The sequence below is a fragment of the Natator depressus genome, chromosome 11 (assembly GCF_965152275.1).
Source record: "Natator depressus isolate rNatDep1 chromosome 11, rNatDep2.hap1, whole genome shotgun sequence".
In the NCBI taxonomy this organism is placed as follows: domain Eukaryota; kingdom Metazoa; phylum Chordata; order Testudines; family Cheloniidae; genus Natator; species Natator depressus.
Genome location: NC_134244.1, coordinates 77,148,635 through 77,172,435, shown reverse-complemented (window position 1 = coordinate 77,172,435; position 23,801 = coordinate 77,148,635). Strand labels below are relative to the sequence as shown.

General features: G+C 45.6%; 1 protein-coding gene across 1 annotated transcript in view; it reads left to right on the top strand.

Moving 5' to 3' along the window:
- The window catches only part of PCBP3 (poly(rC) binding protein 3), a 107,911-nt gene that overhangs the window by 68,988 nt on the left and 15,122 nt on the right, over nucleotides 1-23,801 (top strand). Inside the window, exons 9-12 of the mRNA XM_074968225.1 lie at nucleotides 2,789-2,830; nucleotides 16,311-16,389; nucleotides 17,304-17,363; nucleotides 22,839-22,891. Of these exons, the coding sequence (XP_074824326.1) occupies nucleotides 2,789-2,830; nucleotides 16,311-16,389; nucleotides 17,304-17,363; nucleotides 22,839-22,891 (234 nt within the window). The remainder of the gene's footprint in view (nucleotides 1-2,788; nucleotides 2,831-16,310; nucleotides 16,390-17,303; nucleotides 17,364-22,838; nucleotides 22,892-23,801) is intronic.

Below are 23,801 nucleotides of genomic sequence, written 5' to 3'. Positions count from 1 at the left end.
TGGACTGATGTCTACGGGCTGAAATTTTCAAAGCCACATGTGGGATTTGGATGTCCAATTCCTGCTAACTGTAAGGGAAACTGGGTGTCCTAATCTCTTACCTGGCTTTGCAAATCCCAGCCATAATGTTTTGCAGGGTAGATGAATATGACTAAAGGATTCAGTTCTGCCAGTGGAAACCTTCCTCTGGCTACACTCCCACTGACAGGTGGAAGTTCTGTCTGGAGGAAGGACACTATAGCTGCACTCTTAGGCTGTGGTTTCAGAATGATCTATTCTGGGTAGGACTATAGGCCATGTACAGGGGGGAAAGGGAAGTAGTTGGTGCCCTTTGCAGGTGGTACGTTCTGTGCACATCATATGCTTTCTCATGCTCCGGCCATAAGTGTAGCAGCAAGCTGGCAAATTCTGAGCCCTGGTTAATACCGACTTTCCAATTATCTGCTGTATATTAAGTTTGTGGGATGTCACTTTTCATCCCCCCCTCCCCCAGTACAAAGCTTTTTAGCTCTATCAATTATGGTGCAAGCTATTAGAAAGCTAGGGCCCAGCCCTGACTTGAGGTTGCTGAGCTCCTGTCAGATGGCCAGTCCCTGAGGGATCAGGCTGGTCATTAGAGGTGACTCAGGCTTGCAGGTGCGTTGTCTGTTCAGCTGTGCAACTTCTAAATTCAAGCTGGACTATCATGAAAGGATAGTCTCTAGATAAAAGAAAAAGGTTCTCAGAAATAAATTCAAACCCGCAGCCCACCCTCTCTCTAAGGATTGGTCTCTGCAGCATGGTGTGATTTACAGCTCGGGCAGAAGTACCCGCACTAGCTTTCATCTGGCTCGCACGCTAAAAAGGATGCAGTGATGGGGGCTTCAGGGGAGGCTAGCAGTGACAACACGGACCCAGGGAGGCCAAGCGGGCTTGTACAGCCCATGCTGCCATGTCTTTACTGCTATTTTTAGTGAGCTAGCTACATTAAAGCTAGCGCGGGTATGTCTACCTTCCCCCTCCACCATTGCAGCATAGATGTGGCCTAAATGCCTCCTGCCTGGCTGGTAATGTCCACAGCATGTAGAATGCCCATCAGCTCCTAGAAGGAACTTCCATGATACACACAGGGAACAGATGGTCAATGTAACCCCTAAGAACCACACGTGATATGTGTTTCATGGCACAGCATGGAATCCAGGGATGAATACATTAATTTGCTTTCCACTCAAATGTTTCCATAGCTGTGACCTCCCAGCCCTGGTCTACACTGCAAGCTTATGTCGGTATAATGATATTGCTCAGGGGGTGGAAAATCAGTGACATAGCTCCTGCCTCTCGGGGAGGTGGAGTACTTGCACCGACCAGAGAAGCTCTCCCATCAGCATAGGTAGCGTCATGACTAAGCGCTGCCATGGCGCAGCTGCAGCGCTGTAAGTGTAGACAAGCCCTCAGTCTCAGCCCCTGTGATACAGTAGTGCCGACTACACATCTCCTCTTCAGTACAAACACAGCAGCATTCTGATCACCCAACATGGCGCCCTTTCCTGCAACCTCGTAACTAGGGTCCTACCAATTTCATGGCCCTGAAAAATGTGTCACAGACTGTGAAATAAGCCCTTCTCCGTGAAATCTGATCTCCCCCTTACTGCTGGGACCGCCTCAGTCAGGGGGCTCCTAGCTGCAAGTCCTGGCTGGGCTGGGGAGGGAGAGGACTTGTCCTTCCCCTGCACGGCCACTCTTGTTCTCAGGGGCAGATCAGACCCACCTTGGAGTGCCTCCCCCTGCTGCAGGAAGCTCCAGCCCCGGAGGTTCCTGCAGCTGGAGGAGACTTGTGGAGGTGGGTCCAATATCCCCCTGCTCCTGGGAGCGCCTCAGCTCGGGGGGCTCCTAGCTGTGAGTCCCTGCTAGTCTGGGAAGGGTCAGGACTTGTCCTTCCCTTGCATGACAGCTCTGGAATGGCAGGATCAGACCCACTTCCTGGTACCTTGTGGGTTGGGACCCCATGATTACAACACTGTGAAATTTCAGATGTAAACAACAAAAAACATTAAATTGACCAATTAAAAAACCCTCTGGCCATGAAATTGATCAAAATGGACCCTGAGTTTGATAGGGCCCTACTCATAACCTTAGAGTTATTTAATCAGATTCACACTGGAGAGATTGGAAGTCGTCACATGACAAGGGATTTTCCAAGCTAGCCCGCTGCCGCTATGTATTTATACAGCTTCCCAAGCGTGCGGCTGTTCAAAACCTTCAGGGCAATTTGTGCATTGGGTGTAATGGCTGTGCAGCAATTCTGCGGTGACATCCCAGTGCTGACCTCTAAATGAGGATCTGTAATCCAAAGAGCGGCACTTGGGGACTCATACGTACCTTTGCTATAATTGTGTATTGTTAAGGGACGGCTCTGCAGTGGGCATTTGTAGTGGGCAGCGCTGCTCTCTGTGACAGAAATCATTTCAAGCCGAGAGGCAGGCTCATGGCGTAATGCGAAGGTTAACAGTGTGCCGTCAGCCTGGGGGGCTGAGTGCTTTATAGTGGGCAGTCCAAAAAACCAGTGCTAACACCCGTTGTGAGAGGAGCGGTTTTAAGAGTGATGATAGGGTTCTTTATGGGGAGGGGTGGACGCCTGGTCTGGCTTCATTTATACATAAAAATATTTTCCCAAAAATCGTAGGGGGCTTCTCCCCTTCCCAGATTGGCTATTAAAAGGGGAAGGGATTTAGATGAAAGCTGCAGCTGAGGCATAGGGCTTAAATAGACCTGACATCCAAGTCTAATGACATATCTTTTCCTTTCACAGGCCTATACAATTCAGGGACAATATGCAATTCCACACCCGGATGTGAGTTTTACCCTAATTTTTCTTATACCCATTTTGCTCTTTTATGTCACCTGCATGATACTGTTAATTACTATGAATATTAATATTAGACAATAATATTAATAGCATATTCTCAAAGTAACAGTCTCTGTGTAGTATCTGTAATACCTTGAATAGCCTTTTAACCTATTAGCACTAAACTTTATTAATATTGAGGACTTGGCCTGATGTTAAATTCTTTGTATTGTTCAGTGCTATCCCTTTACTAAGACAAACCCTATATGCATTTTGTGCCCCAGAGAATGGTCAAAAATAGTCTTTTCCCTCTGTGTCCCTCCCTCCATAAAATGTTGCTAATGAAATGCGTACACTGGCTTATCCGGGTGCTCTCGTGGGGGGGTAGGTATGTTTGAAACCTTAGAGACTTATGGCTGTCTCATAGACTTTGCTTTCTAAAAGCGGTGCCTTCCCACAGGTTGGTCTGTCTTTGGGTATGTTGTCAGTTGTATTGCAAAGGAAGTCTGGGTGTCTGGTGCTGCTGAATTCTCTCCCCACTATTATTTTAGACTGAGGATTGATTTTGCAGTCAAACTGATCAGTCACCTAAGCATAGATACACCCATTCCTTGTGTTTTGGCGGAAGGGACAAAACGTCCCAAGCTCTCTCTTTGACATGGCTTACAAGCAACATGCAAAAGTTCCCTAGAAATGAAGGGCAGTACAGGTTGCTGTGTTGAGTTCAATTCCCAGTCAGGGCTGTATAGGAAGGCCCTTGGTGCTCTCTGTCTTTTCTGGTAAGGATGAGGATTTTTTTCTGTTGATCTTAATGTTAGTCAAGGGGGGAGGCAACAGACGGAGGAGAGAAAGAAAAGGAGGTTCTGTGCCAGATTCATTCCTGGTTAATGCTTATTTCTAGTGAGAAAAGCTGGGCACAGGTGAGCAGGGAGTAAACACATCCCCTCTGCAGCTTTCACCCATGTGGCTCATATGCAGCCCCCAGCAGAAATTTAAAATTATCCTTCTTGACAGGTCCCCCAAGGGAAGGCGGGATGGATACGGACGCCACCATCTCCAGGAGACAACTCTCTCCTGGGGTATAGGCCTGTTCCGTATCTTCCCTTGCTGGCCCGGTCTCTGTCATTTTGCAGCATTCCCTCCTTAGTGGGAGGAGACACAGGGAAGAAGGCAAAACCATATGTTTTATAATAGTGGGTGTGAACGAGGGCACGTGCACTGAGGCGGGGTGAAGAGAGGCAGTCTCTTAGCCTTCCATAGGTGGAAGGAAGAACTCCCAGCTACACTGCTCTCAGTGAGTGCTCGAGTAAGAGTGAGTCTAGTAAGACCTCAAGGTTGGGGACCACTTTTATAACAGGTATGCTTATTCAGGTGGGTGGTTTAAGCCAATTGGCTTCTATCCAGGACCCCATCCATCTCTAGGAAAGCAAGGACATGGTCCTGCCCAGAGTCAAAGAGGAGGCGAGACAGAGCTGGGTGTCCTCTGCCTCTTGGTGACCCTTTGGCCCTGAGGTCTTTATGACCTTCCCCAGTGGCTTCACACAGGCGCTGAAGAGGAGTGACAGAGACACCACAGCAGGCAGCCAAAACAGCCCTTTGCACTCCCCTAAAATAAGTGGAGCCACTTTTAAGGACTACAGCCGTGACCTGCCAGGGGCCACAGCTGGATCAGCTGCACCTTGTAGTCACTAGTACCTAAAGCCACTGACCAACCTAGCAGTGTGAGCCCAGATGTCCCACCTCTGTTCGTTGTCGTGAGGAGACCACTGACTGCCAAGACCATGCTATTGCCATGCCCTGGCCCAGCTGGAAGCCTGATTGAATGACACTGTGACGGCTTTCTCAGCTCACCCAGATCTGTGAGCCACGGCGTTACCGCTGTGCCTTAGCGGGAGGGCGCTTTGCTGCGGCTAAGCTGGGAATCTGTCCCTGACACGCCAGCCTGCCTGCCTTGCCAGCAAACCCTGCAGCATCTGCCAGTCCAGCCCTGCCCCAGAGCGATCCCCACTCCCGGAGTTCCCAGGGACGCCTCCCTGCAGCGTCCAGCCCCTCTCCCTGGGACCCGCTGCCTCCAGAGAGAGCGAGCACACAGCACCCTGCTAGGCTGGCTGAGGACTCCCCCTCCCCTGCTAACACACAGCACTGGGATGGGTGTGTAACAAAACAAGCCTGAGTTTATTAACAAAGGACATAGGCTTAAGTGATTGCAAGTACGGGTGAAAGCGATCTGAGAGGTGTGCCAAAGTCAAGTGGCGCAGCTTCAAGAGGGTGGTCCTCTTGGGTTGCAGGAGGTGGGTAGGTGTGTTAGCCCTAGAAAGATAAAGGCCCTTTTCCCTATAGCGGGGGGTCGGCAACCTTCGGCACGTGGCCCATCAGGGTAATCCGCTGGCGGGCTGCGAGACATTTCGTGTATGTTGACTGGCCGCAGGCGCAGCCCCCCCCGCAGCTCCCAGTGGCCATGGTTCCCCGTTCCTGGCCAATGGGAGCTGCAGGAAGTGGCGCGGGCCGCAGGGACATGCTGGCCACCGCTTCCCGCAGCTCCCATTGCCTGGGAACAGCGAACCGCAGCCACGGGGAGCTGCGGCGGTCCATGCCTGAAGACAGTCAACGTAAACAAAATGTCTCGCGGCCCGCCAGCAGATTAACCTGATGGGCCGCGTGCCAAAGGTTGCCAACCCCTGCCCTATAAGCTGAGAAGGGGCTACCTCAGGTCAACTAGGGACACCTGAATCCAATTAAGGGCTGCCTGAGGCCTTTAAAAACCCCTCCTCAGGGAGCGGGGAGGGAAAGAGACAGGCTTCTCCAGGGTGAGAGGCTGCTCTCATCTCTACAGGGGAAACAACCAAGCTGACTGCCTGTTTAGGGGAAGGACCTGCACCCTGGGGCCAACAACAGGACAACCCCCTCCAGAGAGGGGGGCAGGAAAAGGAATCCCCCTTTATTTTGTGTTTGTGAATTTGTTTCTTTTGTTTGGTGGAGGAGCCCTCGTTGGGCCTGCCCCGAGGCCTACCTCGAAAACATTGATAAATAAACCCCGAGTGGGAAGACAAACACTGTCCAGAGTGGACTGATTTACCCCAGGCACCGCCAGAGAGGGAAGTGCTACGCCCAGTGAGACAGAGAAGGTGTCTTACCACAAAGGTTATAAACAAAATGAACAAAAGACACTTTCCAGTGACTAAACTGTAACTTCAGCAAGTTACTATCTTTGTCTGAGCAGGTTTCTTATCTATAGTCCGTTCCTAGAGACTTCAGGCTCCTTGGTTGAAGGAATGACCCCTGAAATCCACCCCCCTCTTTTTTTGCTTTTTGAAACCCAAAATGGAATTTTTTCATTATTTCATTTTTACCTTTTTCTACCACCGCCTATTTCAGAGGCAAAAAGGAAGGGAAGAAAAGGGGAAAACATAAAAACTAAAATAGTGCAAAGTGCAAGGTCATGCACTTAGTAACTAACAACAAGAATTTTTGGTATAAGCTGGGAACGTAACAGAGGAGGAGAAAGAAAGAGAGAAACATGGGTGTATTACTCTCTCTAAATACCTCAAAGGGATAAACACCAGGGAGGGAGAGAAGTTATTTAAGTTAAGCGCCAATGTTGACACATGAACAAATGGATATAAACTGACCATTAACAAGTTTTCTAACCATCAGAGGAGTGAAGTCCTGGAACAGCCTCCCAAGGGGAGCAGTAAGGGGCAAAAAACTAGCTTGTTTCAAGACTGAGCTTGAAATTTATGGAGGGGATGGTATGATAAGATTACCAACAGTGGCATGTAGCTCATCTGACTGCTAGTAGCAAAAATCCCCAACAGCTGGAGATGGGACACTGGGTGGGGAGGGTTCTGAGTTACTACAGACAATTCTTTCCCAGGTGTCTGACTGGTGGGTCTTGCCCACATGCTCAGGGTCTAACTAATGGCCATATTTGGGGTCGGGAAGAAATTTCCCCCTGGGTCAGACTGGCAGAGACCCTGGGGGATTTTTGCCTTCCTCTGCAGCATGGGGCACGGGTCACTTGCTGGTTTGAACTAGTGTCAGTGGTGGATTCTCTGTAACTTGAAGACTTTAAATCATGATTTGAGGGTTCAGTAACTCAGCCAGAGGTTCGGGTCTTTTAGAGGAGGGGTTCTCAACCTTTTCTTTCTGAGGCCCCCCCAGACATACTATAAAAACTCCACGGCCCACCTGTGCCCCAAGAACTGGTTTTCTGCGTCTAAAAGCGAGTGCGGCGTTAGGGGGTAGCAAGCAGGTCAGTTGCCCAGGACCCCAATGCCACAAGGGGCACCGCGAAGCTAAGTTGCTCAGGCTTCTGCTTCAGCCCCAGGTGGTGAGGCTCAGGGCCCCATGCTTCAGCCCCATGCAGTAGGACTCTGGCTTTCTGCCCTGGGCCCCAGAAAATCTAACAGTGGTCCTGCTTGGCGGACCCTGAAACCTGCTCGCGCCCCAGACCCGTGGTTCAGAACTACTGTTTTAGAAGATGGGGTGGGTGAGATTCTGTGGCCTACAGTGTGCGGGAGGTCAGACTAGACGATCACGATGGTCCCTTCTGGCCTTAAAGTCCATGAGTCGCGGAGCCCAGACTCTTAGAGCTGGTCCATTGCCGCATTAGCATAGTGGAAGGACCCTCCTGCAGGAAGTGGTGATTAGACCATGATGAAGGCATATTCCTCTGCGTACTATGGTCAGGCTGTTGCCTAAGATGAGCTCCATTGTGTCTGTTTGCATGCACAGCCTCAGAGACAGTTCAGGATATGATAAACCCGTGAGGGTCATGAATACTGATCCTAGTGATTTAATGGAATATCAAGCTCATATTCTGTTAGTCTGTTTGCAAATGCATTCTGTGGGCCTCGTGATGTGATTTTGTCAGATCTTTTAAGCTATGAAGGTTGGCCATAATCAGTACTTGGATGTGAGACTTCCAGCTACGACATATACCGGCAGGTGCTTTAGAAAGTAATACTGGAGATTCGGTAGGTGGAGCTCTTCCCTCGGAGGCAGTACTGAGGTCGGACATCATATGGGGTTAGTAGCTTTGTGCTGCTAGAACCCCAACTTCTACACAAAGTGTAAAGCAGAGGTCCTGATCAGTTGTGTTCAGTAGAAATGCCTTTGCACTTTCCACAAAAATGAGTGCCATGGTGAAATTCTACTCCCTGAAATCTGTGGCATTTCCATTGGTTATGATATTCTTCCCTTCCTAGACTCCTTTGTTGTATATTTTTTCTGTGCACAGTTTGAAAGCTGCCAGCTTCTACTTAGCTTGCATTTCAGCGGTGGGTGAGGTGGTCACTTTCTCTATAGTTGGCAATCATTTTATGAAATTTGTGGAGTGTGTTGATTGAAGAGCCAGTCGCTGGATGAGTGATAGACAGTAGCTGTGTTGCTATTAATATGCTTGATTGTCCTGATGCTTGTATTTAAATGCTAAGCAGATATGGGCCTGGTTAGTACTTAGATGGGAGACCAGGGCAAGGTGAGGTCTGTGGAATACATGTATCCTTTGTGTACCAGGCAGACGCTTACTGACCTCAGCTCTTGCTAGCTGCTAACAGGATACCAGAGTCTCCTTTTGTTTGATAGGTAACCTTATTGGTTTTGATTTACTATGTCCCTAGAATATGTTAATCACAAATAAAGACAATACCTTATTGGACAGAGAGCTGCATGGATATTTCGCATAAGCCTGCACAGTCCACATCAAGTTTTGCAATTTTTATTCATTCTTGCCAGTATTCACATTTGTTGCTGCTTTCATTATTCTGTAGTGGTGATGGGGATGAAGGGAATACAGAAGATTTTTGAGGAGAAAGTATACAGATGACTATTGGGATGTATTTTTTTGACAAAATACTGATAAAAATAGAAAACATGATTTATTTTAAATGTTTGTCCTTTTTTATAAACAATAAAGAAATAAGATGCAAAAGGCTGCTTTACTGCAACGTGAGGACAGAGATTTAATTGTGTGCTGCCAGGAAGCCAGATGCTCCCCTGGTGTAAACTGGCATAGCTTCAGTGGACAGTCTGGCCCAGAGCATTTAGAATTAAGGTTCCATGGGCAACTTCCGTTGTGTCCCCTTCACTTATGCTTCACAACAGCATCTCTAATAACATGATCATACAATTCTAGGCTATGTGACATGTTGGACTGGATCACCCCATCCCTGTGACACACGTGCATAGCACTTCATATCACTTATGCAACAGATGTCATTACAAAAACAAAATATGCCACGGTGGCCTCTCAGTTCAGCATGAGGGCAAACAATGGCAACCTCTTGACAGCACTCTTTGTGAACCATTGGCAGATGCTGTTGGCAAAGGAGCCAAAGGGAATTAGGTGCTCAACTCCCAATGAGCATTAATGAGATGTGGGCACCTAATTCTCCTAGACCCCTCTGAAAATCTTAGCTGTCACCCCCATCACTCTGTGTTGTGCAATCTGCTGTTCAACAACCCATTGCAAATCTCATGTTGTTCAATAATCAATATGGTTTAACATTTGTATTTCTGGCAAGTGGGTTTAAAACCCACTACTTCTTGCATAACAACGTACAAATAAAAGCTTTTAACAACGTACAAATAAAAGTGTCACAAATGACACTTCTGAAAATGGAAACTACTGAAATGAAGTTTACTATGCAGCCAAATGTAGTGGTAATAACACACAGACTGGGCCAAATTCTGTTAGAGGCACTGTTTTAGTCAAGTCTAACAAAGATCAGTGTTACCCATCCCTTTTAACATAGCATTGTCTATTTTTTCTAAGAAGTTTTTGTTTTATATATTTCAAGTTCTCTCCTTAAATAGACTGTGAATATGATGAGTCTACTTTGCTAGTCAGATCAACATGCCCTTTCTCCTAATTGTCCTTCTCAATACACCCCAGCATTGACTCAGGCTGTACTTCTTCTTGTTATGATGCAGCTCTCTGGCAGAGGAACAAAACACATTATGGTATATACTGCATTGTGGAAGCATTTGCGCTCTGGTCAGTAACAGGCAAATAATATTTGTGATTTGTTCAATACCCTGTGGCCAAATCCTGCAGAATTTACAGAGACCTCATTCAATGCCTGAGTAATTTGGCTCTGTAGTTGTATCTCTTTCAAGGCTTTAGTATTTAAAACAATGCTCAATTAGTTAATTAATGGAAATATGAAAACAATTTTACTAGGTAATTTGCTCTTTCACTTGCTGCAACACACATTTGTCTTTGATCTTTCCCTTTTTATTGATACCTCAGCAATGTTGTTATCCTGGGGATTTGGAACTATCTGTAAGGAATGAATGAATATGGACATCCTGGGACAAACCCCGAATTCCTTGCTCAGTTTTCCCGTGGATAAATTGGTCACTCGAGTGAATGGGAGTTTTGTCTCAGTAAGGACGGACCTTGGGCATTCATGTACAGATCGAGACAGGTAGTCTCCATTTGGAATTTGCAATGGAAGGGCAGCCAGTGGTGACTGGGAGGCTAGGGGTTCTTTGGATATGATGAGCATAGGAACTGTTTTAGCATAGTGGGATCTCAGCCCTGAGCCATGCGCCAGAGCCATGCACCAGATTGCCCAGTTACCCGTAATAGGGTATAAGCAAACATTTTGCCAGTACGTAGTGATATTCTGCATCACTGCACATTGGTAGAAGCTAGTGCTCTCCCATCATGGCAGCTTGGTTACCTGGATATGTCGTCATAGTTCTATACTGTGAACCTGAATAAAGCGGAGGAGGGGACGAGTGGTGGTGGTTGGGGACTCCCTCCTAAGGAGTCATCCATCTGCCGTCCAGACCGGGAGACTCGAGAAGTGTGCTGCTTGCCTTGAGCTAGAATTCACGATGTGACGGAGAGACTGCCAAGACTGATCAAGCCCTTGGACTGCGACCCCTTCCTGTTTCTCCATGTGGGCACCAATGATACTGCCAAGAATGACCTTGAGTGGGTTATTGCAGACTACGTGGCTCTGGGAAGAAGGATAAAGGAGTTTGAGGCACAAGTTGTTCTCATCCATCCTCCCTGTTGAAGGAAAAGGCCCAGGTAGGGACCATTGAATTGTGGAGGTAAATGCATGGTTGCGCAGGTGGTGTCGGAGAGAGGGCTTTGGATTCTTCAACCATGGGATGTTGTTCCAGGAAGAAGGATTGCTAGGAAGAGACGGGATCCATCTAACAAAGAGAGGGAAGAGCATCTTCACAGGCACGCTTGCTAACCTAGTGAGGAGGGCTTTAAACTAGGTTTGCCAGGGGACGGTGACCTAAGCCTGGAGGTAAGTGGGGAAGTGGGATACAGGGAGGAAACATAACAGGGGAGGCCTCCTGATTCATACTCAGAAAGTAGGGCAACCGGCTAGTTATCTTAGGTGCCTGTACACAAATGCAAGTAGCCTGGGAAACAAGCAGGAAGAATTGGAAGTCCTGACACAGTCAAGGAACTATGATGTGATTGGAATAACAGAGATTTGGTGGGGTAACTCACATGACAGGAGCACTGTCATGGATGGGTATACACTGTTCAGGAAGGACAGGCCAGGGAGAAAAGGTGGGGGAGTTGCATTGTATGTAAGAGAGCGGTATGATTGCTCAGAGCTCCAGTATGAAACTGGAGAAAAGCCTGTTGAGAGTCTTTGGGTTAAGTTTAGAGGCGAGAGCAACAAGGGTGATGTCCTGGTAGGTGTCTGCTATAGGCCACCAGACCAGGGGGATGAGGTAGATGAGGCTTTCTTCCGACAACTAACAGAAGTCCCCAGATCACAGGCCCTGGTTCTCATGGGGGACTTCAATCACCCTGACATCTGCTAGGAGAGCAATACAGCAGTGCAGAGACAATCCAGGAAGTTTTTGGAGAGTGTTGGGGACAACTTCCTGGTGCAAGAGCTGGAGGAACCAGCTAGGGGCCATGCTTCTCTTCACCTGCTGCTTACAAACAGGGAAGAATTGGTAGGGGAAGTAGAAGCGGGTGGCAACCTGCGTAGCAGTGACCATGAGATGGTCGAGTTCAGGATCCTGACAAAAGGAAGAAAGGAGAGCAGCAGAATAAGAACCCTGGACTTCAGAAAAGCAGACTTTGACTCCCTCAGGGCAGGATCCCCTGGGAGAATAACACGAGGGGGAAAGGAGTCCAGGAGAGCTGGCTGTATTTTAAAGAGGCCTTATTGACGGCGCAGGAACAAACCATCCCAATGTGCAGAAAGAATCGCAAATATGGCAGACGACCAGCTTGACTTAACAGAGAAATCTTCGGTGAGCCTAAACACAAAAGGAAGCTTACAAGAAGTGGAAACTTGGACAGATAACTAGGGAAGGGTATAAAAATATTGCTTGAGCATGCAGGGGTGCAATCAGGAAGGCCAAAACACAACTGGAGTTGCAGCTAGCAAGGGATGTGAAGGGTAACAAGAAGGGTTTCTACAGATATGTTAGCAACAAGAATAGGGTCAGGGAAAGTGTGGGCCCCTTACTGAATGGGGGAGGCAACCTAGTGACAGATGATGTGGAAAAAGCGGAAGTCCTCAATGCTTTTTTTTTTGCCTCGGTCTTCACAGACAAGGTCAGCTCCCAGACTGCTGCACTGGGCAGCACAGCATGGGGAGGAGATGAGCAGCCCTCAGTGGTGAATGAACAGGTTAAGGACTATTTAGAAAAGCTGGACATGTACAAGTCCATGGATCCGGATCAAATGCACCCGAGGGTGCTGAGGGAGTTGGCTGATGTGATTGCAGAGCCATTGGCCATTATCTTTGAAAACTTGTGGCGATCGGGGGAGATCCCAGACGATTGGAAAAAGGCAAATATAGTGCCCACCTTTAAAAATGGAAAGAAGGAGAATCCAGGGACTACGTACTGTTCATCCTCACCTCAGTCCCTGGCAAAATCATGGAGCAGGTCCTCAAGGAATCCATTTTGAAGCACTTGGAGAAGAGGAAGGTGATCAGGAACAGTCACCATGGATTCACCAAGGGCAAGTCATGCCTGACCAACCTGATTGCCTTCTATGATGAGATAACTAGCTCTGTGGATATGGGGAAAGTAGTGGATGTGATATATCTTGACTTTAGCAAAGCTTTTGATACAGTCTCCCACAGTATTCTTGCCAGCACATTAAAAAAGTATGGATTGGATGAATGGACTATAAGAAAGCTGGCTATATCATCAAGCTCAGTGGGTAGTGATCAACAGCTCGATGTCTAGTTGGCAGCCGGTATCAAGTGGAGTGCCCCAAGGGTCTCTCCTGGGGCCGGTTTTGCTCAACATCTTCATTAATGATCTGGATAATGGGATGGATTGCACCCTCAGCAAGTTCGTGGATGACACTAAGCTGGGGGGAGAGGTAGATACTCTGGAGGGTAGGGATAGGGTCCAGAGTGATCTCGACAAATTGGAGGACTGGGCTAAAAGAAATCTGATGAGGTTCAACAAGGACAAGTGCAGAGTCCTGCACTTATGTCAGAAGAATCCCATGCACCGCTACAGGCTGGGGACTGACTGGCTAAGCAGCAGTTCTGCAGAAAAGGACCTGGGGATTACAGTGGACAAGAAGCTGGATATGAGTCAGCAGTATGCCCTTGTTGCCAGCAGAAGAAGGCTAATGGCAAACTGGGCTTCATTAGTAGGAGCACTGCCAGCAGATTGAGGGAAGTGATTATTCCCCTCTATTCGGCACTGGTAAGGCCACATCTGGAGTATTGCGTCCAGTTTTAGAATCCCTACTACAGAAAGGATGTGGACAAATTGGAAAGTCCAGCAGAGGGCAACAAAAATGATTAGGGGGCTGGGGCACGTGACTTATAAGGAGTGGCTGAGGGAACTCGGGTTATTTAGTTTGCAGAAAAGAAGAGTGAGGGGGGATTTGATAGCAGCCTTCAACTACCTGAAGGGGGGATTCAAAAAGGATGGAGCTCGGCCGTTCTCAGTGGTGACAGATGACAGAACAAGGAGCAATGGTCTCAAGTTGCAGTGTGGGAGGTTTACGTTGGATATTAGGAAACACTATTTCACTCGGAGGGTGGCAAAGCACTGCAATGTGTTACCTAGGGAAGTGGTGGAATCTCCGTCCTTAGACGTTTTCAAGGCCCTGCTTGACAAAGCCCTGACTGGGATGATTTAGCTGGGTTTGGTCCTACTGAGCAGAGGGTTGGACTAGATGACCTCCTGAGGTCTCTTCCAGTCCTAATCTTCTATGGTTCTATGAAATGCTGGCTCACAACACTTTCCTCACAGCTCTTGCCAGCTCGTCAGAGTACAGAAATTAGAAATATAGGAGATGTTGTAAGCCTTTTAGGCATTGGTTCAAACAACTGCTTTACCTTACTGCCTGGCTGTGGAGTCCCCTAAGTCTTCTGAGTTTTTTCATTACACTCATATGCTTTTGTTACATATCCACATGTAAAATATTTTCATTCAATAACAGAAACAGAAAGGGTTTCACTGTTTTCCCTGGCCCTGAGCAGCTCCAATGAATGAATGGTCTGTGGCTCCCAAAGTCGTTCCATTCGGCAAAACATCATCTCTTCACACTGACGTAGTTAGGAATGCTTAGGTTAATGAGCAATCTGGTTGGCTTTACTCCGGTTTCCATTTCACAGCCCAAACAGCAGTGGGCAGGGGTTGTGTCGTTCAGGGCAGGAAGGATGGGAAAGCTAGGCTGGTAATGGTGGCAGTGAGGAAAGAGCTCTTGTAAGATACTGCACAGCAGCTGTCCTTGGATGGCAGCAATGAGAGGCTTCAGCAGGGAGATGCTAATTTTAAAAGAGAAATGTGAAGGGCTAAAGAACCATTGAAAATTTTATCATTATCTTTGGAATGAACCCAAGGAGACTGTTTTGGTCTCCATTTTAGTGTAAAGCAGGATAAGGTCTGTTTTTTAAAAAATAATCCTGTTCTTTTTTTGTTTCAGTTAGAGAGTTGTCATGCCCAGTGGACTAACACGTCTTATCCCCGGGTTTCCATGTTGGTTTGCTGGAATCATACTGCATGTGACATTAGGGGTTATTCTCATTTTGATTCATTGGGACTTATACACAAAACTCTCTGTGCACCGGCATGACACTGTGCCCCCTTGATCAGTAAAGCCTTGGGAGAGTTTAAAAGCTGATACTCCATGTCTGTTGTTGCACTAGAACACCTGATGCAAGCTCGCCCACTCGGGTTGGTTGGAATCTGGCCCACTCTTTTCCACTAGTTTGTTTAAAAGTTAACCACTTGCATGCCAAATGCTTCTGATGTTCTTACTTGCCAGCTCTCTGGTAACTGACTGTTAGATACCATTTCCAAAACTCCTCTCCGCCTTCCCACCTGTTTTCTTCTGCCTCCAGTGCTTCACCCTCACCACTGCTGATGTCAGACTCCCCTGCACTCCCTCCCTCAGATGTGCTGCAGGAGCCAGGACTTTTAGGATGTTGTTTCACATGCAAATTTAAATGAGAACTCCCCCACTTACCTACAGGGGACTGGACTAATTGACCTAACAGGTCTTTTCCATTTCTGATGTCTATGATTCTGTTAAACCTCCCAGGCCACCCAAGCTCTCGAAGATTATTGAAGGGGGCGTGATACAGGGCACTTCTTCCTGCATACACAGCAAAATCTCAAAGGGGGCCTTATCAGGATGAAATTTCTACCTCTTCAGTTTTCTTAAATTTGAAGCAATAAAACGGAGCACAAAATGTATTCCAAACATATTCTTCTTCCGAGGTCTCTTTTTAAGGGGCCAGGAAAAGACTCCGAGCACAACAAGGGATTTGCAGGCTCTGAAATACTTACCTGTTTTAGCTGAAGCCCATGTTTTGCCAACTGCTGGGTGGTTTGTGTCGATAAAGTGACGACTTTAATAGCTACGACTGGTTTGGCAACTAGATAAATTTCCCTTTCAATGTGCAGTATTCAAGTCAAGCAAGGGGAACATCCAGTAGGTAATGAAACAAAATGGCCAATTACTGTACACTTCTGATAGCTATCCCAGGGACGATCTGTGCTTTTTAAATATTGGAATTTGATTTTTATGGACCTAGCAGCATATTTGACACTGTTCAGATATTTTGACTCCTATTCTTCACTAGCAGCAGTCAGTGACAGTGGGTTACAAAGTCTGATCAGCCAAGTTGCAGCTGGAATTGCTGTGCTTTGACACCGTTCTACCGGCTTTGACAGCTCCCTGTTCCATCAGGGCATGTGATGCTATCTGTGGGCTGGCAGGATCAGGAGAGATCTGCACTGACAAAGTTAAATGATTTCAGTTAGAGACCAAAACTGGGCTTGTGCTGGTATTGTACTTCAGACCCTGATCAAGCACTTCTGCTAAAGATTTGGGCTTTACTGTATCTACCCAGGCCAAGTCCTTCTGTTAATGTCATGTTTGCCATGTCTTAACATGGCGTCCTGCTTTGGTTTTTTTATTATAATTTTGTTCTTAATTTTTTTGGTGTGACTTGTTGTATTCTATAACAATAACCTTCTTAGTTCTAATGTCCCTCCTACCCCTCAGCAGTTGACCAAGCTCCACCAGTTGGCTATGCAGCAAACCCCCTTTACTCCCCTTGGACAGACCACCCCCGCTTTCCCTGGTACGTACCCAGATGCCCTTTACAGATTTCCTTCTCTTCTTACCTGTAGAGTTTCTCTCTCTTTCTAAGCTTGTTTTATTTAATGGAAATAAATAGGACAAGTAAAGTGAAGTTGCAAATGTCAATGGTGAAAAGTTAACAAAGATTAGTATTTCAAAGTGCTTTTCCTTATGGCTCAGTTTGCTGTAATTGTGCTTGTACAGTCTGCTCTTGGGAAGCCATGTTTATCTGCTTCCTGCTTTGCTAGCTTGAATAGAGGTGAATCAACCTTGGGATAAAACAAATGCTTGTGGGCCCTTTCTAGCACAGAGGACTGGGTATTCATTGCCACGGGTTGGTATGTCCTTTGGGAGACATCCATACACTCTGACAATGCTTCATTTGTTGAGCATTGTCTGCAGATTCAAAAATCTGTAAAGGCTGTGTAAATTCCTTTCAGCTCTTCCTATTGATCTCAGTCACTGTCCAGGATGTTCTCTTCATATGCACAAAGTAGCTGTAAAATGTCAACAGAAACATACTGTACGTGAAGCCTCTTTGTTTTGTGCTTCATGAGAAGTGGTGGGAATTAGCCATGGTTTTAGGGGGGAATCCTGTCCTCTGGTGAAGGAGGCCTTTGAAGCAATATGCTATAATGGAGGACCCGCAGAACTCTAGTTAGGGCTATATGTCTCAAAATTTGCTAGCAGAATTGATAATACAGTTTTCATTTTTCATTGTGAACTAGGGTGGCAACTATAGAGTCGGGAATTAAAATACTTAAAATACCTTCATTTCTCTCGATGGTCAAAATGCCAACTGGAAATTCCTTTTCTGCCATTTTGTCCATCATATTTTGAGCTTCCTAGATGAAGTGACATTGCTTATCTCCTTGAAGGCAAAAGCATTAAATCTGTTTCTTCTTTGCTCTTCAGGAGAAAAGCTGCCCTTACATTCCTCCGAAGAAGCTCAAAATCTGATGGGCCAGTCATCAGGTAAAATAAAAGCTATAGGGAAATTAGTAGGCTTCTGTTGCAATATTTCTTGAATAGGACCCCATCGTTGTTGATAATCATACATAAATTGTCTTATTGTGTTCACAAGACAGTATGACTTCCAATGGGCAAGAACCGATGGCGTAAGACAGTACCTGCCATTTTCTTTCCAAGGAAGGGAATAAATTTACCCGTACTGTACTGTACTTCAATAGTCCATTAATATAGTCTCTTGATATAGGTGTATAATCGCCATTCATGCTAATGGGAATTATGCATGGTCAAGAAAATTATAGAATTATGACCTATATTATTGTATTTGAGTTTTACACAGTTCTCCATGAGATAACAGAAGAATACCCATGGGAGGCAAGAGACAGCAATCCTACGTTAGTATAGCTTTATTAATCCATCCAAAGGAAGGTAGCTTTCTAAGCTATGCAATGCATTCATGTATCTGAGTAAAGCTGTGATTTTTGATAAATTCCTATTTCAAATTTTCTGCACTGACAATTGGCTAAGAAGCTAACACGTGCCAGTGCAGACTTTCTTTAATAATAATTGTTTATATCTTAAATGCAGTCAAAACAGGGTGTTTTAGCACTTGAGAGTAAATGATAGAAGAAATTAACCACTTGAAAAATATTGTTGACATTCACAACACTCAAAATACCTTTAATTTAAACATACATTTGGAAAATAATCATTTCATAATATGGCCTACTGCTAATAAGTTAATGTATTTTCTGGTGAAAAATATTTTATTCTTCATGCCATTGAAAGGAATTTTGGGGATCTTATTGTATTATAATATCTCTTGTTGGGGAATGGAAGTACATTTCGTTAAAGCAGTATGGGTATATTTTATGGGCTATAGCCTCAGCTCATGTAAATCAGCTTAGTTCCAACGAAGCCAATGGAGTCACGTCTATTTATATCAGCTGAAGATCTGGCCTTATGTTTAAATCATAACCTTACGTATAGTCCCGGGTATTTTTAGTAAAAATCATGGACAGGTCACAGGCAATAAACAAAATATAAGTCATGGCTCGTGACCTGTCCATGACTTATATTAAAAATACCTGTGATTAAATCTTGGAAAGGGGGGCATCTCGGAGGGTATCGGGGGGGATTCCAGTCGGGGGGCATCCGGGGCCAGCGGCACCAGCTGTCCGGGCCAGCAAACTGCAGCTGCTCCAGCCGGCCAGACGGCCGGCCGGGGACCGCTGCCTGCAGCTGCCGGAGAAGAGGCTGGTGTGGCTATGCCCCAGGCCGCTCCAGCAGTGGTTGGTGTGGCTGTCCTGGGGGCCACCTGAGCAGCTGGCCCCATCGCCAGCCGCTTGGGCAGCCCTGGGGTCAGCCACACTGGCCCCTGCAGAGTCACAGAGGTCACCGAAAATCGCAGAATCCGTGACTTCCACAACCTCCATGACGGACACAGAGCCCTATTTATAAATACATAAAAATGCCAACATAAATGTGCTGGTGACATCATAAACATAGATCAGGCACACTGCAAAATGTTCTGATGACATTACTTAACCAAAAAGGCAAACTTTGACCATTGAAATGGATTCTGCAAGACTTAATCCCCACCCCCCAAAGTATAACAATGACACGCAAAAACTTACATTTTTCTGCATGTGTTGGTTTAGTATTTTTGTAATAGTTGGACAAATTTTGACCGTTGTTTTGTGCACATGACTACTACTCACTTTCTTGCTCTGGCATTCTTCAGTGCTCATGTCACACTAGTGTCATCCTAGCTCTGACACATGGAGCTAGGTTCTCAGCTGGATTAATTCAGCCCAGCCCTTCGGAAGTCAATAGGGATATGCTGATTCACACCAGCTGACGATCTGGTTCATGACCTTTCATTAGATAGCGTCCCCTCGCCTCACTCCCAGGAGATGCTATAAATTGTAACTGTGTAACATATTGATTCAGAAAATGTCTCCTGTGGAATTCCAAGCGGTTACAAAATTGAACCTCATGATGCACGTGAGAACCCCCTGAGAGAGTTCAAGGTCATGCACTCTGGGATTTTCCATCACTGCAGTGTGGTGCGCTCTAAGGTGCAAGTAACAGGGACAACCCCAACTCCAGCACATGGGACGTGATAGTTAGGGTGGCACCCAGCAAGGAAGCCAGAAGACCTGCTGGACCTTACAATGTTCAGTGGGGGAGAAGATGTTGAGATGGGCTCATCTAGGGGAATGAGGAGTAGGTTCTAGACAGACATAGTGAAGAGGGATCCATGGGGTCAGGATTGGATCAGAACTGGGAGCAAGGGGGAGATGGAATGGTGGAGAGGAGGGAATTTGTCCAGACCTGAGAAGAGTTTCCAGTCCCATCTGAGTATGGGCAAATATTAAGACCAGCTATTATTTTGCCTCAATGATTTGCCCTTCCCATTAACACTGCGGGGGTGGATTTGTTAACCCAGAAAGGGAGTATTAGTGACAATGTGGAGTAATATAAAAGAAGGCTGCATCTACTTCCGTGAGTGTGTTACTCTGCAAGCCTGACTGGTGAGAAGTGCTTTTCACTAAGTCTTGGCACTTAGGAGCCTACTGCTGACCAGTAAAGTCCTTCCTTTGCTGTAAAACCAATATTAAATGCAGGGGAGAGCTAGTGGTGACAGTCTCTTGAGCTGGTGTCCCAGCCAAGGGCTAATGCTGCTTTGTGCCCACAACAGAGGGCTGCACGGCAGGATGGGTGTTCTTATGGTTAAGGCACGTGATTGGCAATTGAAAGTCCTGGCTTGTATTCCCAGCTCTGCCACTCCCGTCTTGTGTCCTTAGACTATTCATTTAGGCCAAAATACTTAAACTTCGGCGCCTAAGGTTACGCAACTAAATCTATATTTAGATATTTAAATAAGTGCCCAGATTTTCAGAGGTTCTTAACAAATCCCTTGGAAATTTCTGGGACTAGTGAGAGCTCATCAGTTCTGAAAATCTGGACCCTTCGGTGTCTAACCTTGAGCAGCCAAGTTTGAAAATTGTGGCCTTAACTTTCCTTCAGTTTCTTCTTCTGGGAGATGGGTACAACACTTACCTGGCCTCCTGGGGTGGTCGTGAGGCTAAATTCAGTAATGTATGGGAAGTGCTATATCTTCCAGCAAAGCAAAGCAATTTGATATAGTTATTTCCAGGAGTAGTCTCCGAAACGCCTATTTAAACTTTTTTTCAATGTGTTCATAGATTTCAGTCTTGGTGAGAAGTACTTTGTATCATGTCAACTCTGGCATGCTAAGGACAATGGCAACACATCACATTTCTTTTAAGGATTTTTCCATATATTCACTCTTCATTGTATTATTAATGCAACATCAATCTTCCTTATGGACTTAATACTGTAAAATATGGTTGTTCTGATTTGAATTCTTAAAACACAATGATACCAACAGAAATGGAGCTCATTGGTTCCAGGGGTGCTGGAACAATTTATACAGTGGGGGTGCTGAGAGACATTGAACCAAACTGTAAACCCTGTCAAAAATGAAAACCACTTCAAGCCAGGTGGTGTGGCAGTCCCCCCAGCCCACCCCCAGCACTCCTAGTTCCAGCATCTATGATTGGTTCGTTCATTTTCTAAATGTACTCTGTTGTTATCAGCAAAATTAGTTGGGAAATCCTCTTTAGCAGTACAGAAAACGTTGGCAGAACTGAAGGATAGCAACACTAGATCATTGCTTGTATTGTTTGTATATTCCTTTTGGAGCAACTACAAAATACCACATGGCATGCAGCAGCAATTCTGGAGTAATTTCATTTCGTGACTTGCATGATAGAGTTCAATAATGCCGCTGTGTTATTTCATAGAGACACTGTAAGTAACTGGCTTCATCGCTGTTAATTGGGGGAAATGATAAAACATGAGGCATTTTAGGAGCCATGAAGGCCATCTGGCCTTAACGTACCTGCCTTTTCTTTTGTTTCATTTTAATCCTACATTCTGTGTGCTTTTTCTCCATGCTCTTACTCCCCTATTTCTCCAGACACAAACCTTGGTGTCTCTTGAACTCATTTATATTCTTTGCCTCAAATTCCTTCCCTTGTCATTTATTCTATATACTGATTAAAGTTTTTGCGAGTAACTGTAAATTTATGTTGGCTACTAGACAGCTTCACTCTCCCAGTGCTGCAAATAGGGATATGAATGTCACTATTTCAGCAATGAATGAAGATCTAATAATCTTATTTAGAGAAACTACTGGTGACATATGCTTGGTCCTGTACTGAGAACAGTATGAAATGCTGATTGATTACATTTCAAGCTGCATAGATTTGTCCCCTGACACCTCCACTTTCATATTAATGGAAAGTGTTCTTTATCTCTTCAGGGAAACTGAAAGGAAATATATGTCTCTATACATATATACGCTAGGTACAGCATGTTTCTATCTGGTTAAACAATAATTCAGGCTCTAAAACTGGATGTCTTGCTTTTCCTGTGGTGGAAGAGCATGATGGGTATTGAATTCAGTTAGTCAGTTCCTGTTTCGTATTTTGTGTCTTTGATTCATTGCTGAGTGTAAATCTGTAGTGCCTGGACTCCCAGCGTTGCATCGCAGAACACAAACGAGTCAACATGAAGAACTTCCACTCTCAGCCTGTGTTATCTGATGCATTGTGACACAGTATTCCACTTTCACTACCATTTGTAAACCACTTGTGAAGACTGCTGCCAGAGGGACATGCAGAAATATATCATCTAATGTAGCACTGCCACATGTCCTAACAAAGACCATTCTTGATCTATCTTGTACCTCCTCTCCATGACTGTTCTTAAGCATATTTTGCTGTATCATGTGATCAGAGAGGTTTGTAGTGTGTATACTACTTACCCCTTGATGCCATCATCATGATGATAAAGCATTCATCCTATAAGGCATTTACTACCTCTAATTTGTTGTGGGCCATGTGATTTCTCACTCTCCAGTGCTTACTTACAGACTTCCCCACACAAAATGCACCTCTTATTTCTCATTGGCAGACTTCAAGCAATACAGGATGTTGCTTGCTTAACCTATTTCAGCTTTTCCCAGGTGGGTCTGTAATTTTGCACAATGGTTTTCAGTAATCTAGGGATTGTTTGAGTGTTAAAATAAAAGAAAGGAAGCATGGACTAGCTGGCAGTAGCAAGGAGCGCTTCCTCCTTGTTTCTTGGAAGGAAGACAAAGTGATGGAAAGGCACCTACAGTCACTGGCTTTTAGTCTGGAAGCTGTGAACCTCCTAATGAGAACCAACTGGGAGGGTTCGGGGTCCCAGAAGAACAGTGGTAACCAGTTGTAGGAGTGTTGGTAATAATTTTGTTCCTTGTTATTATACCAGAATGTGTTGTCCGCTTACCCTCCTGGCCCTGAAGGAGTATGGAACATTTGTAATGTCTGCTATTTTGGTTAAATACCAGGCAATACACAGTGCTTTCTCTGCAAGCTATAATCATTTTCCCTTGCATATGCTCAGGTTTGGATGCCAGTCCCCCGGCCAGTACTCATGAACTCACCATTCCCAATGATGTGAGTATAGCACCTTTGAATGCTCTCTGTACCAGGATATATATGAAAGCTACAGATAAATCAGTTAAATAGTTATGTGGCAGCCAGTTCATTGAGCCCAGCCATGTTGTTTGGCAATGTTGTGTCAAAACATTTAGTATGATTGCTAGACTTAATGCACAGAATAAAACAAAGAAAGTTAAGAATGGGTCAATCTGGCTCTCCCCTTTTTTTTTCTTTGCTAGTTTAAAATCTATGACTATGTCTTTTCTTTAAAGTGAATTTAATGCTCATGAAATATGCCTGGTTGACAGCTCTAGAGAATGAGGTCATCTAATATTCCATGACCGGTACAGCACGAGGAGACTCTTTTCATGGTCCCACCAATGTGCTTTAGCTATGTGGACCCCTGTGATGTCACTGCCCACTCAACCCTTGTTCTCTCTGCTGACTGCCAGTTTACTATGTTTAATTTATTGTAAGTGGATCTGGAAAGGGATTAACTATAATTTAATCTTGATGGACAGAGAAAGGGAAATCCCAATTTAGGAAAAAAAATTGGCAGGTATGTGAAGGAAGAGTCTGAGACGATTGAGGTTCCTCAGCAGGGGCAGGGAAATAGAATGTATATTTTTGTAAATATTCATGCAGATTGCCTACGGGTGCACGTGCCCATGGTTGGTCTGACAGCGTCTGAGCTGTCGAGTGTTACTGGTGTGTTAGTATACAGTAAATGTCAAACTCACATGCTCAAATTTTCACAGAAATGAAGCATTTAAGGGCTAGACTCAGCCCCAGCTGAGGCACGGAGCTGTCCCAATGGAAAATCCAAGGATTCCAAGGGTCATTTCTCAGGTGGAGCTGCATGGGCATAGCCAGCTCTATGCTACTGACTCCTCCCACCCGAAAAGTTGAAGAGTGTTAGAGATAG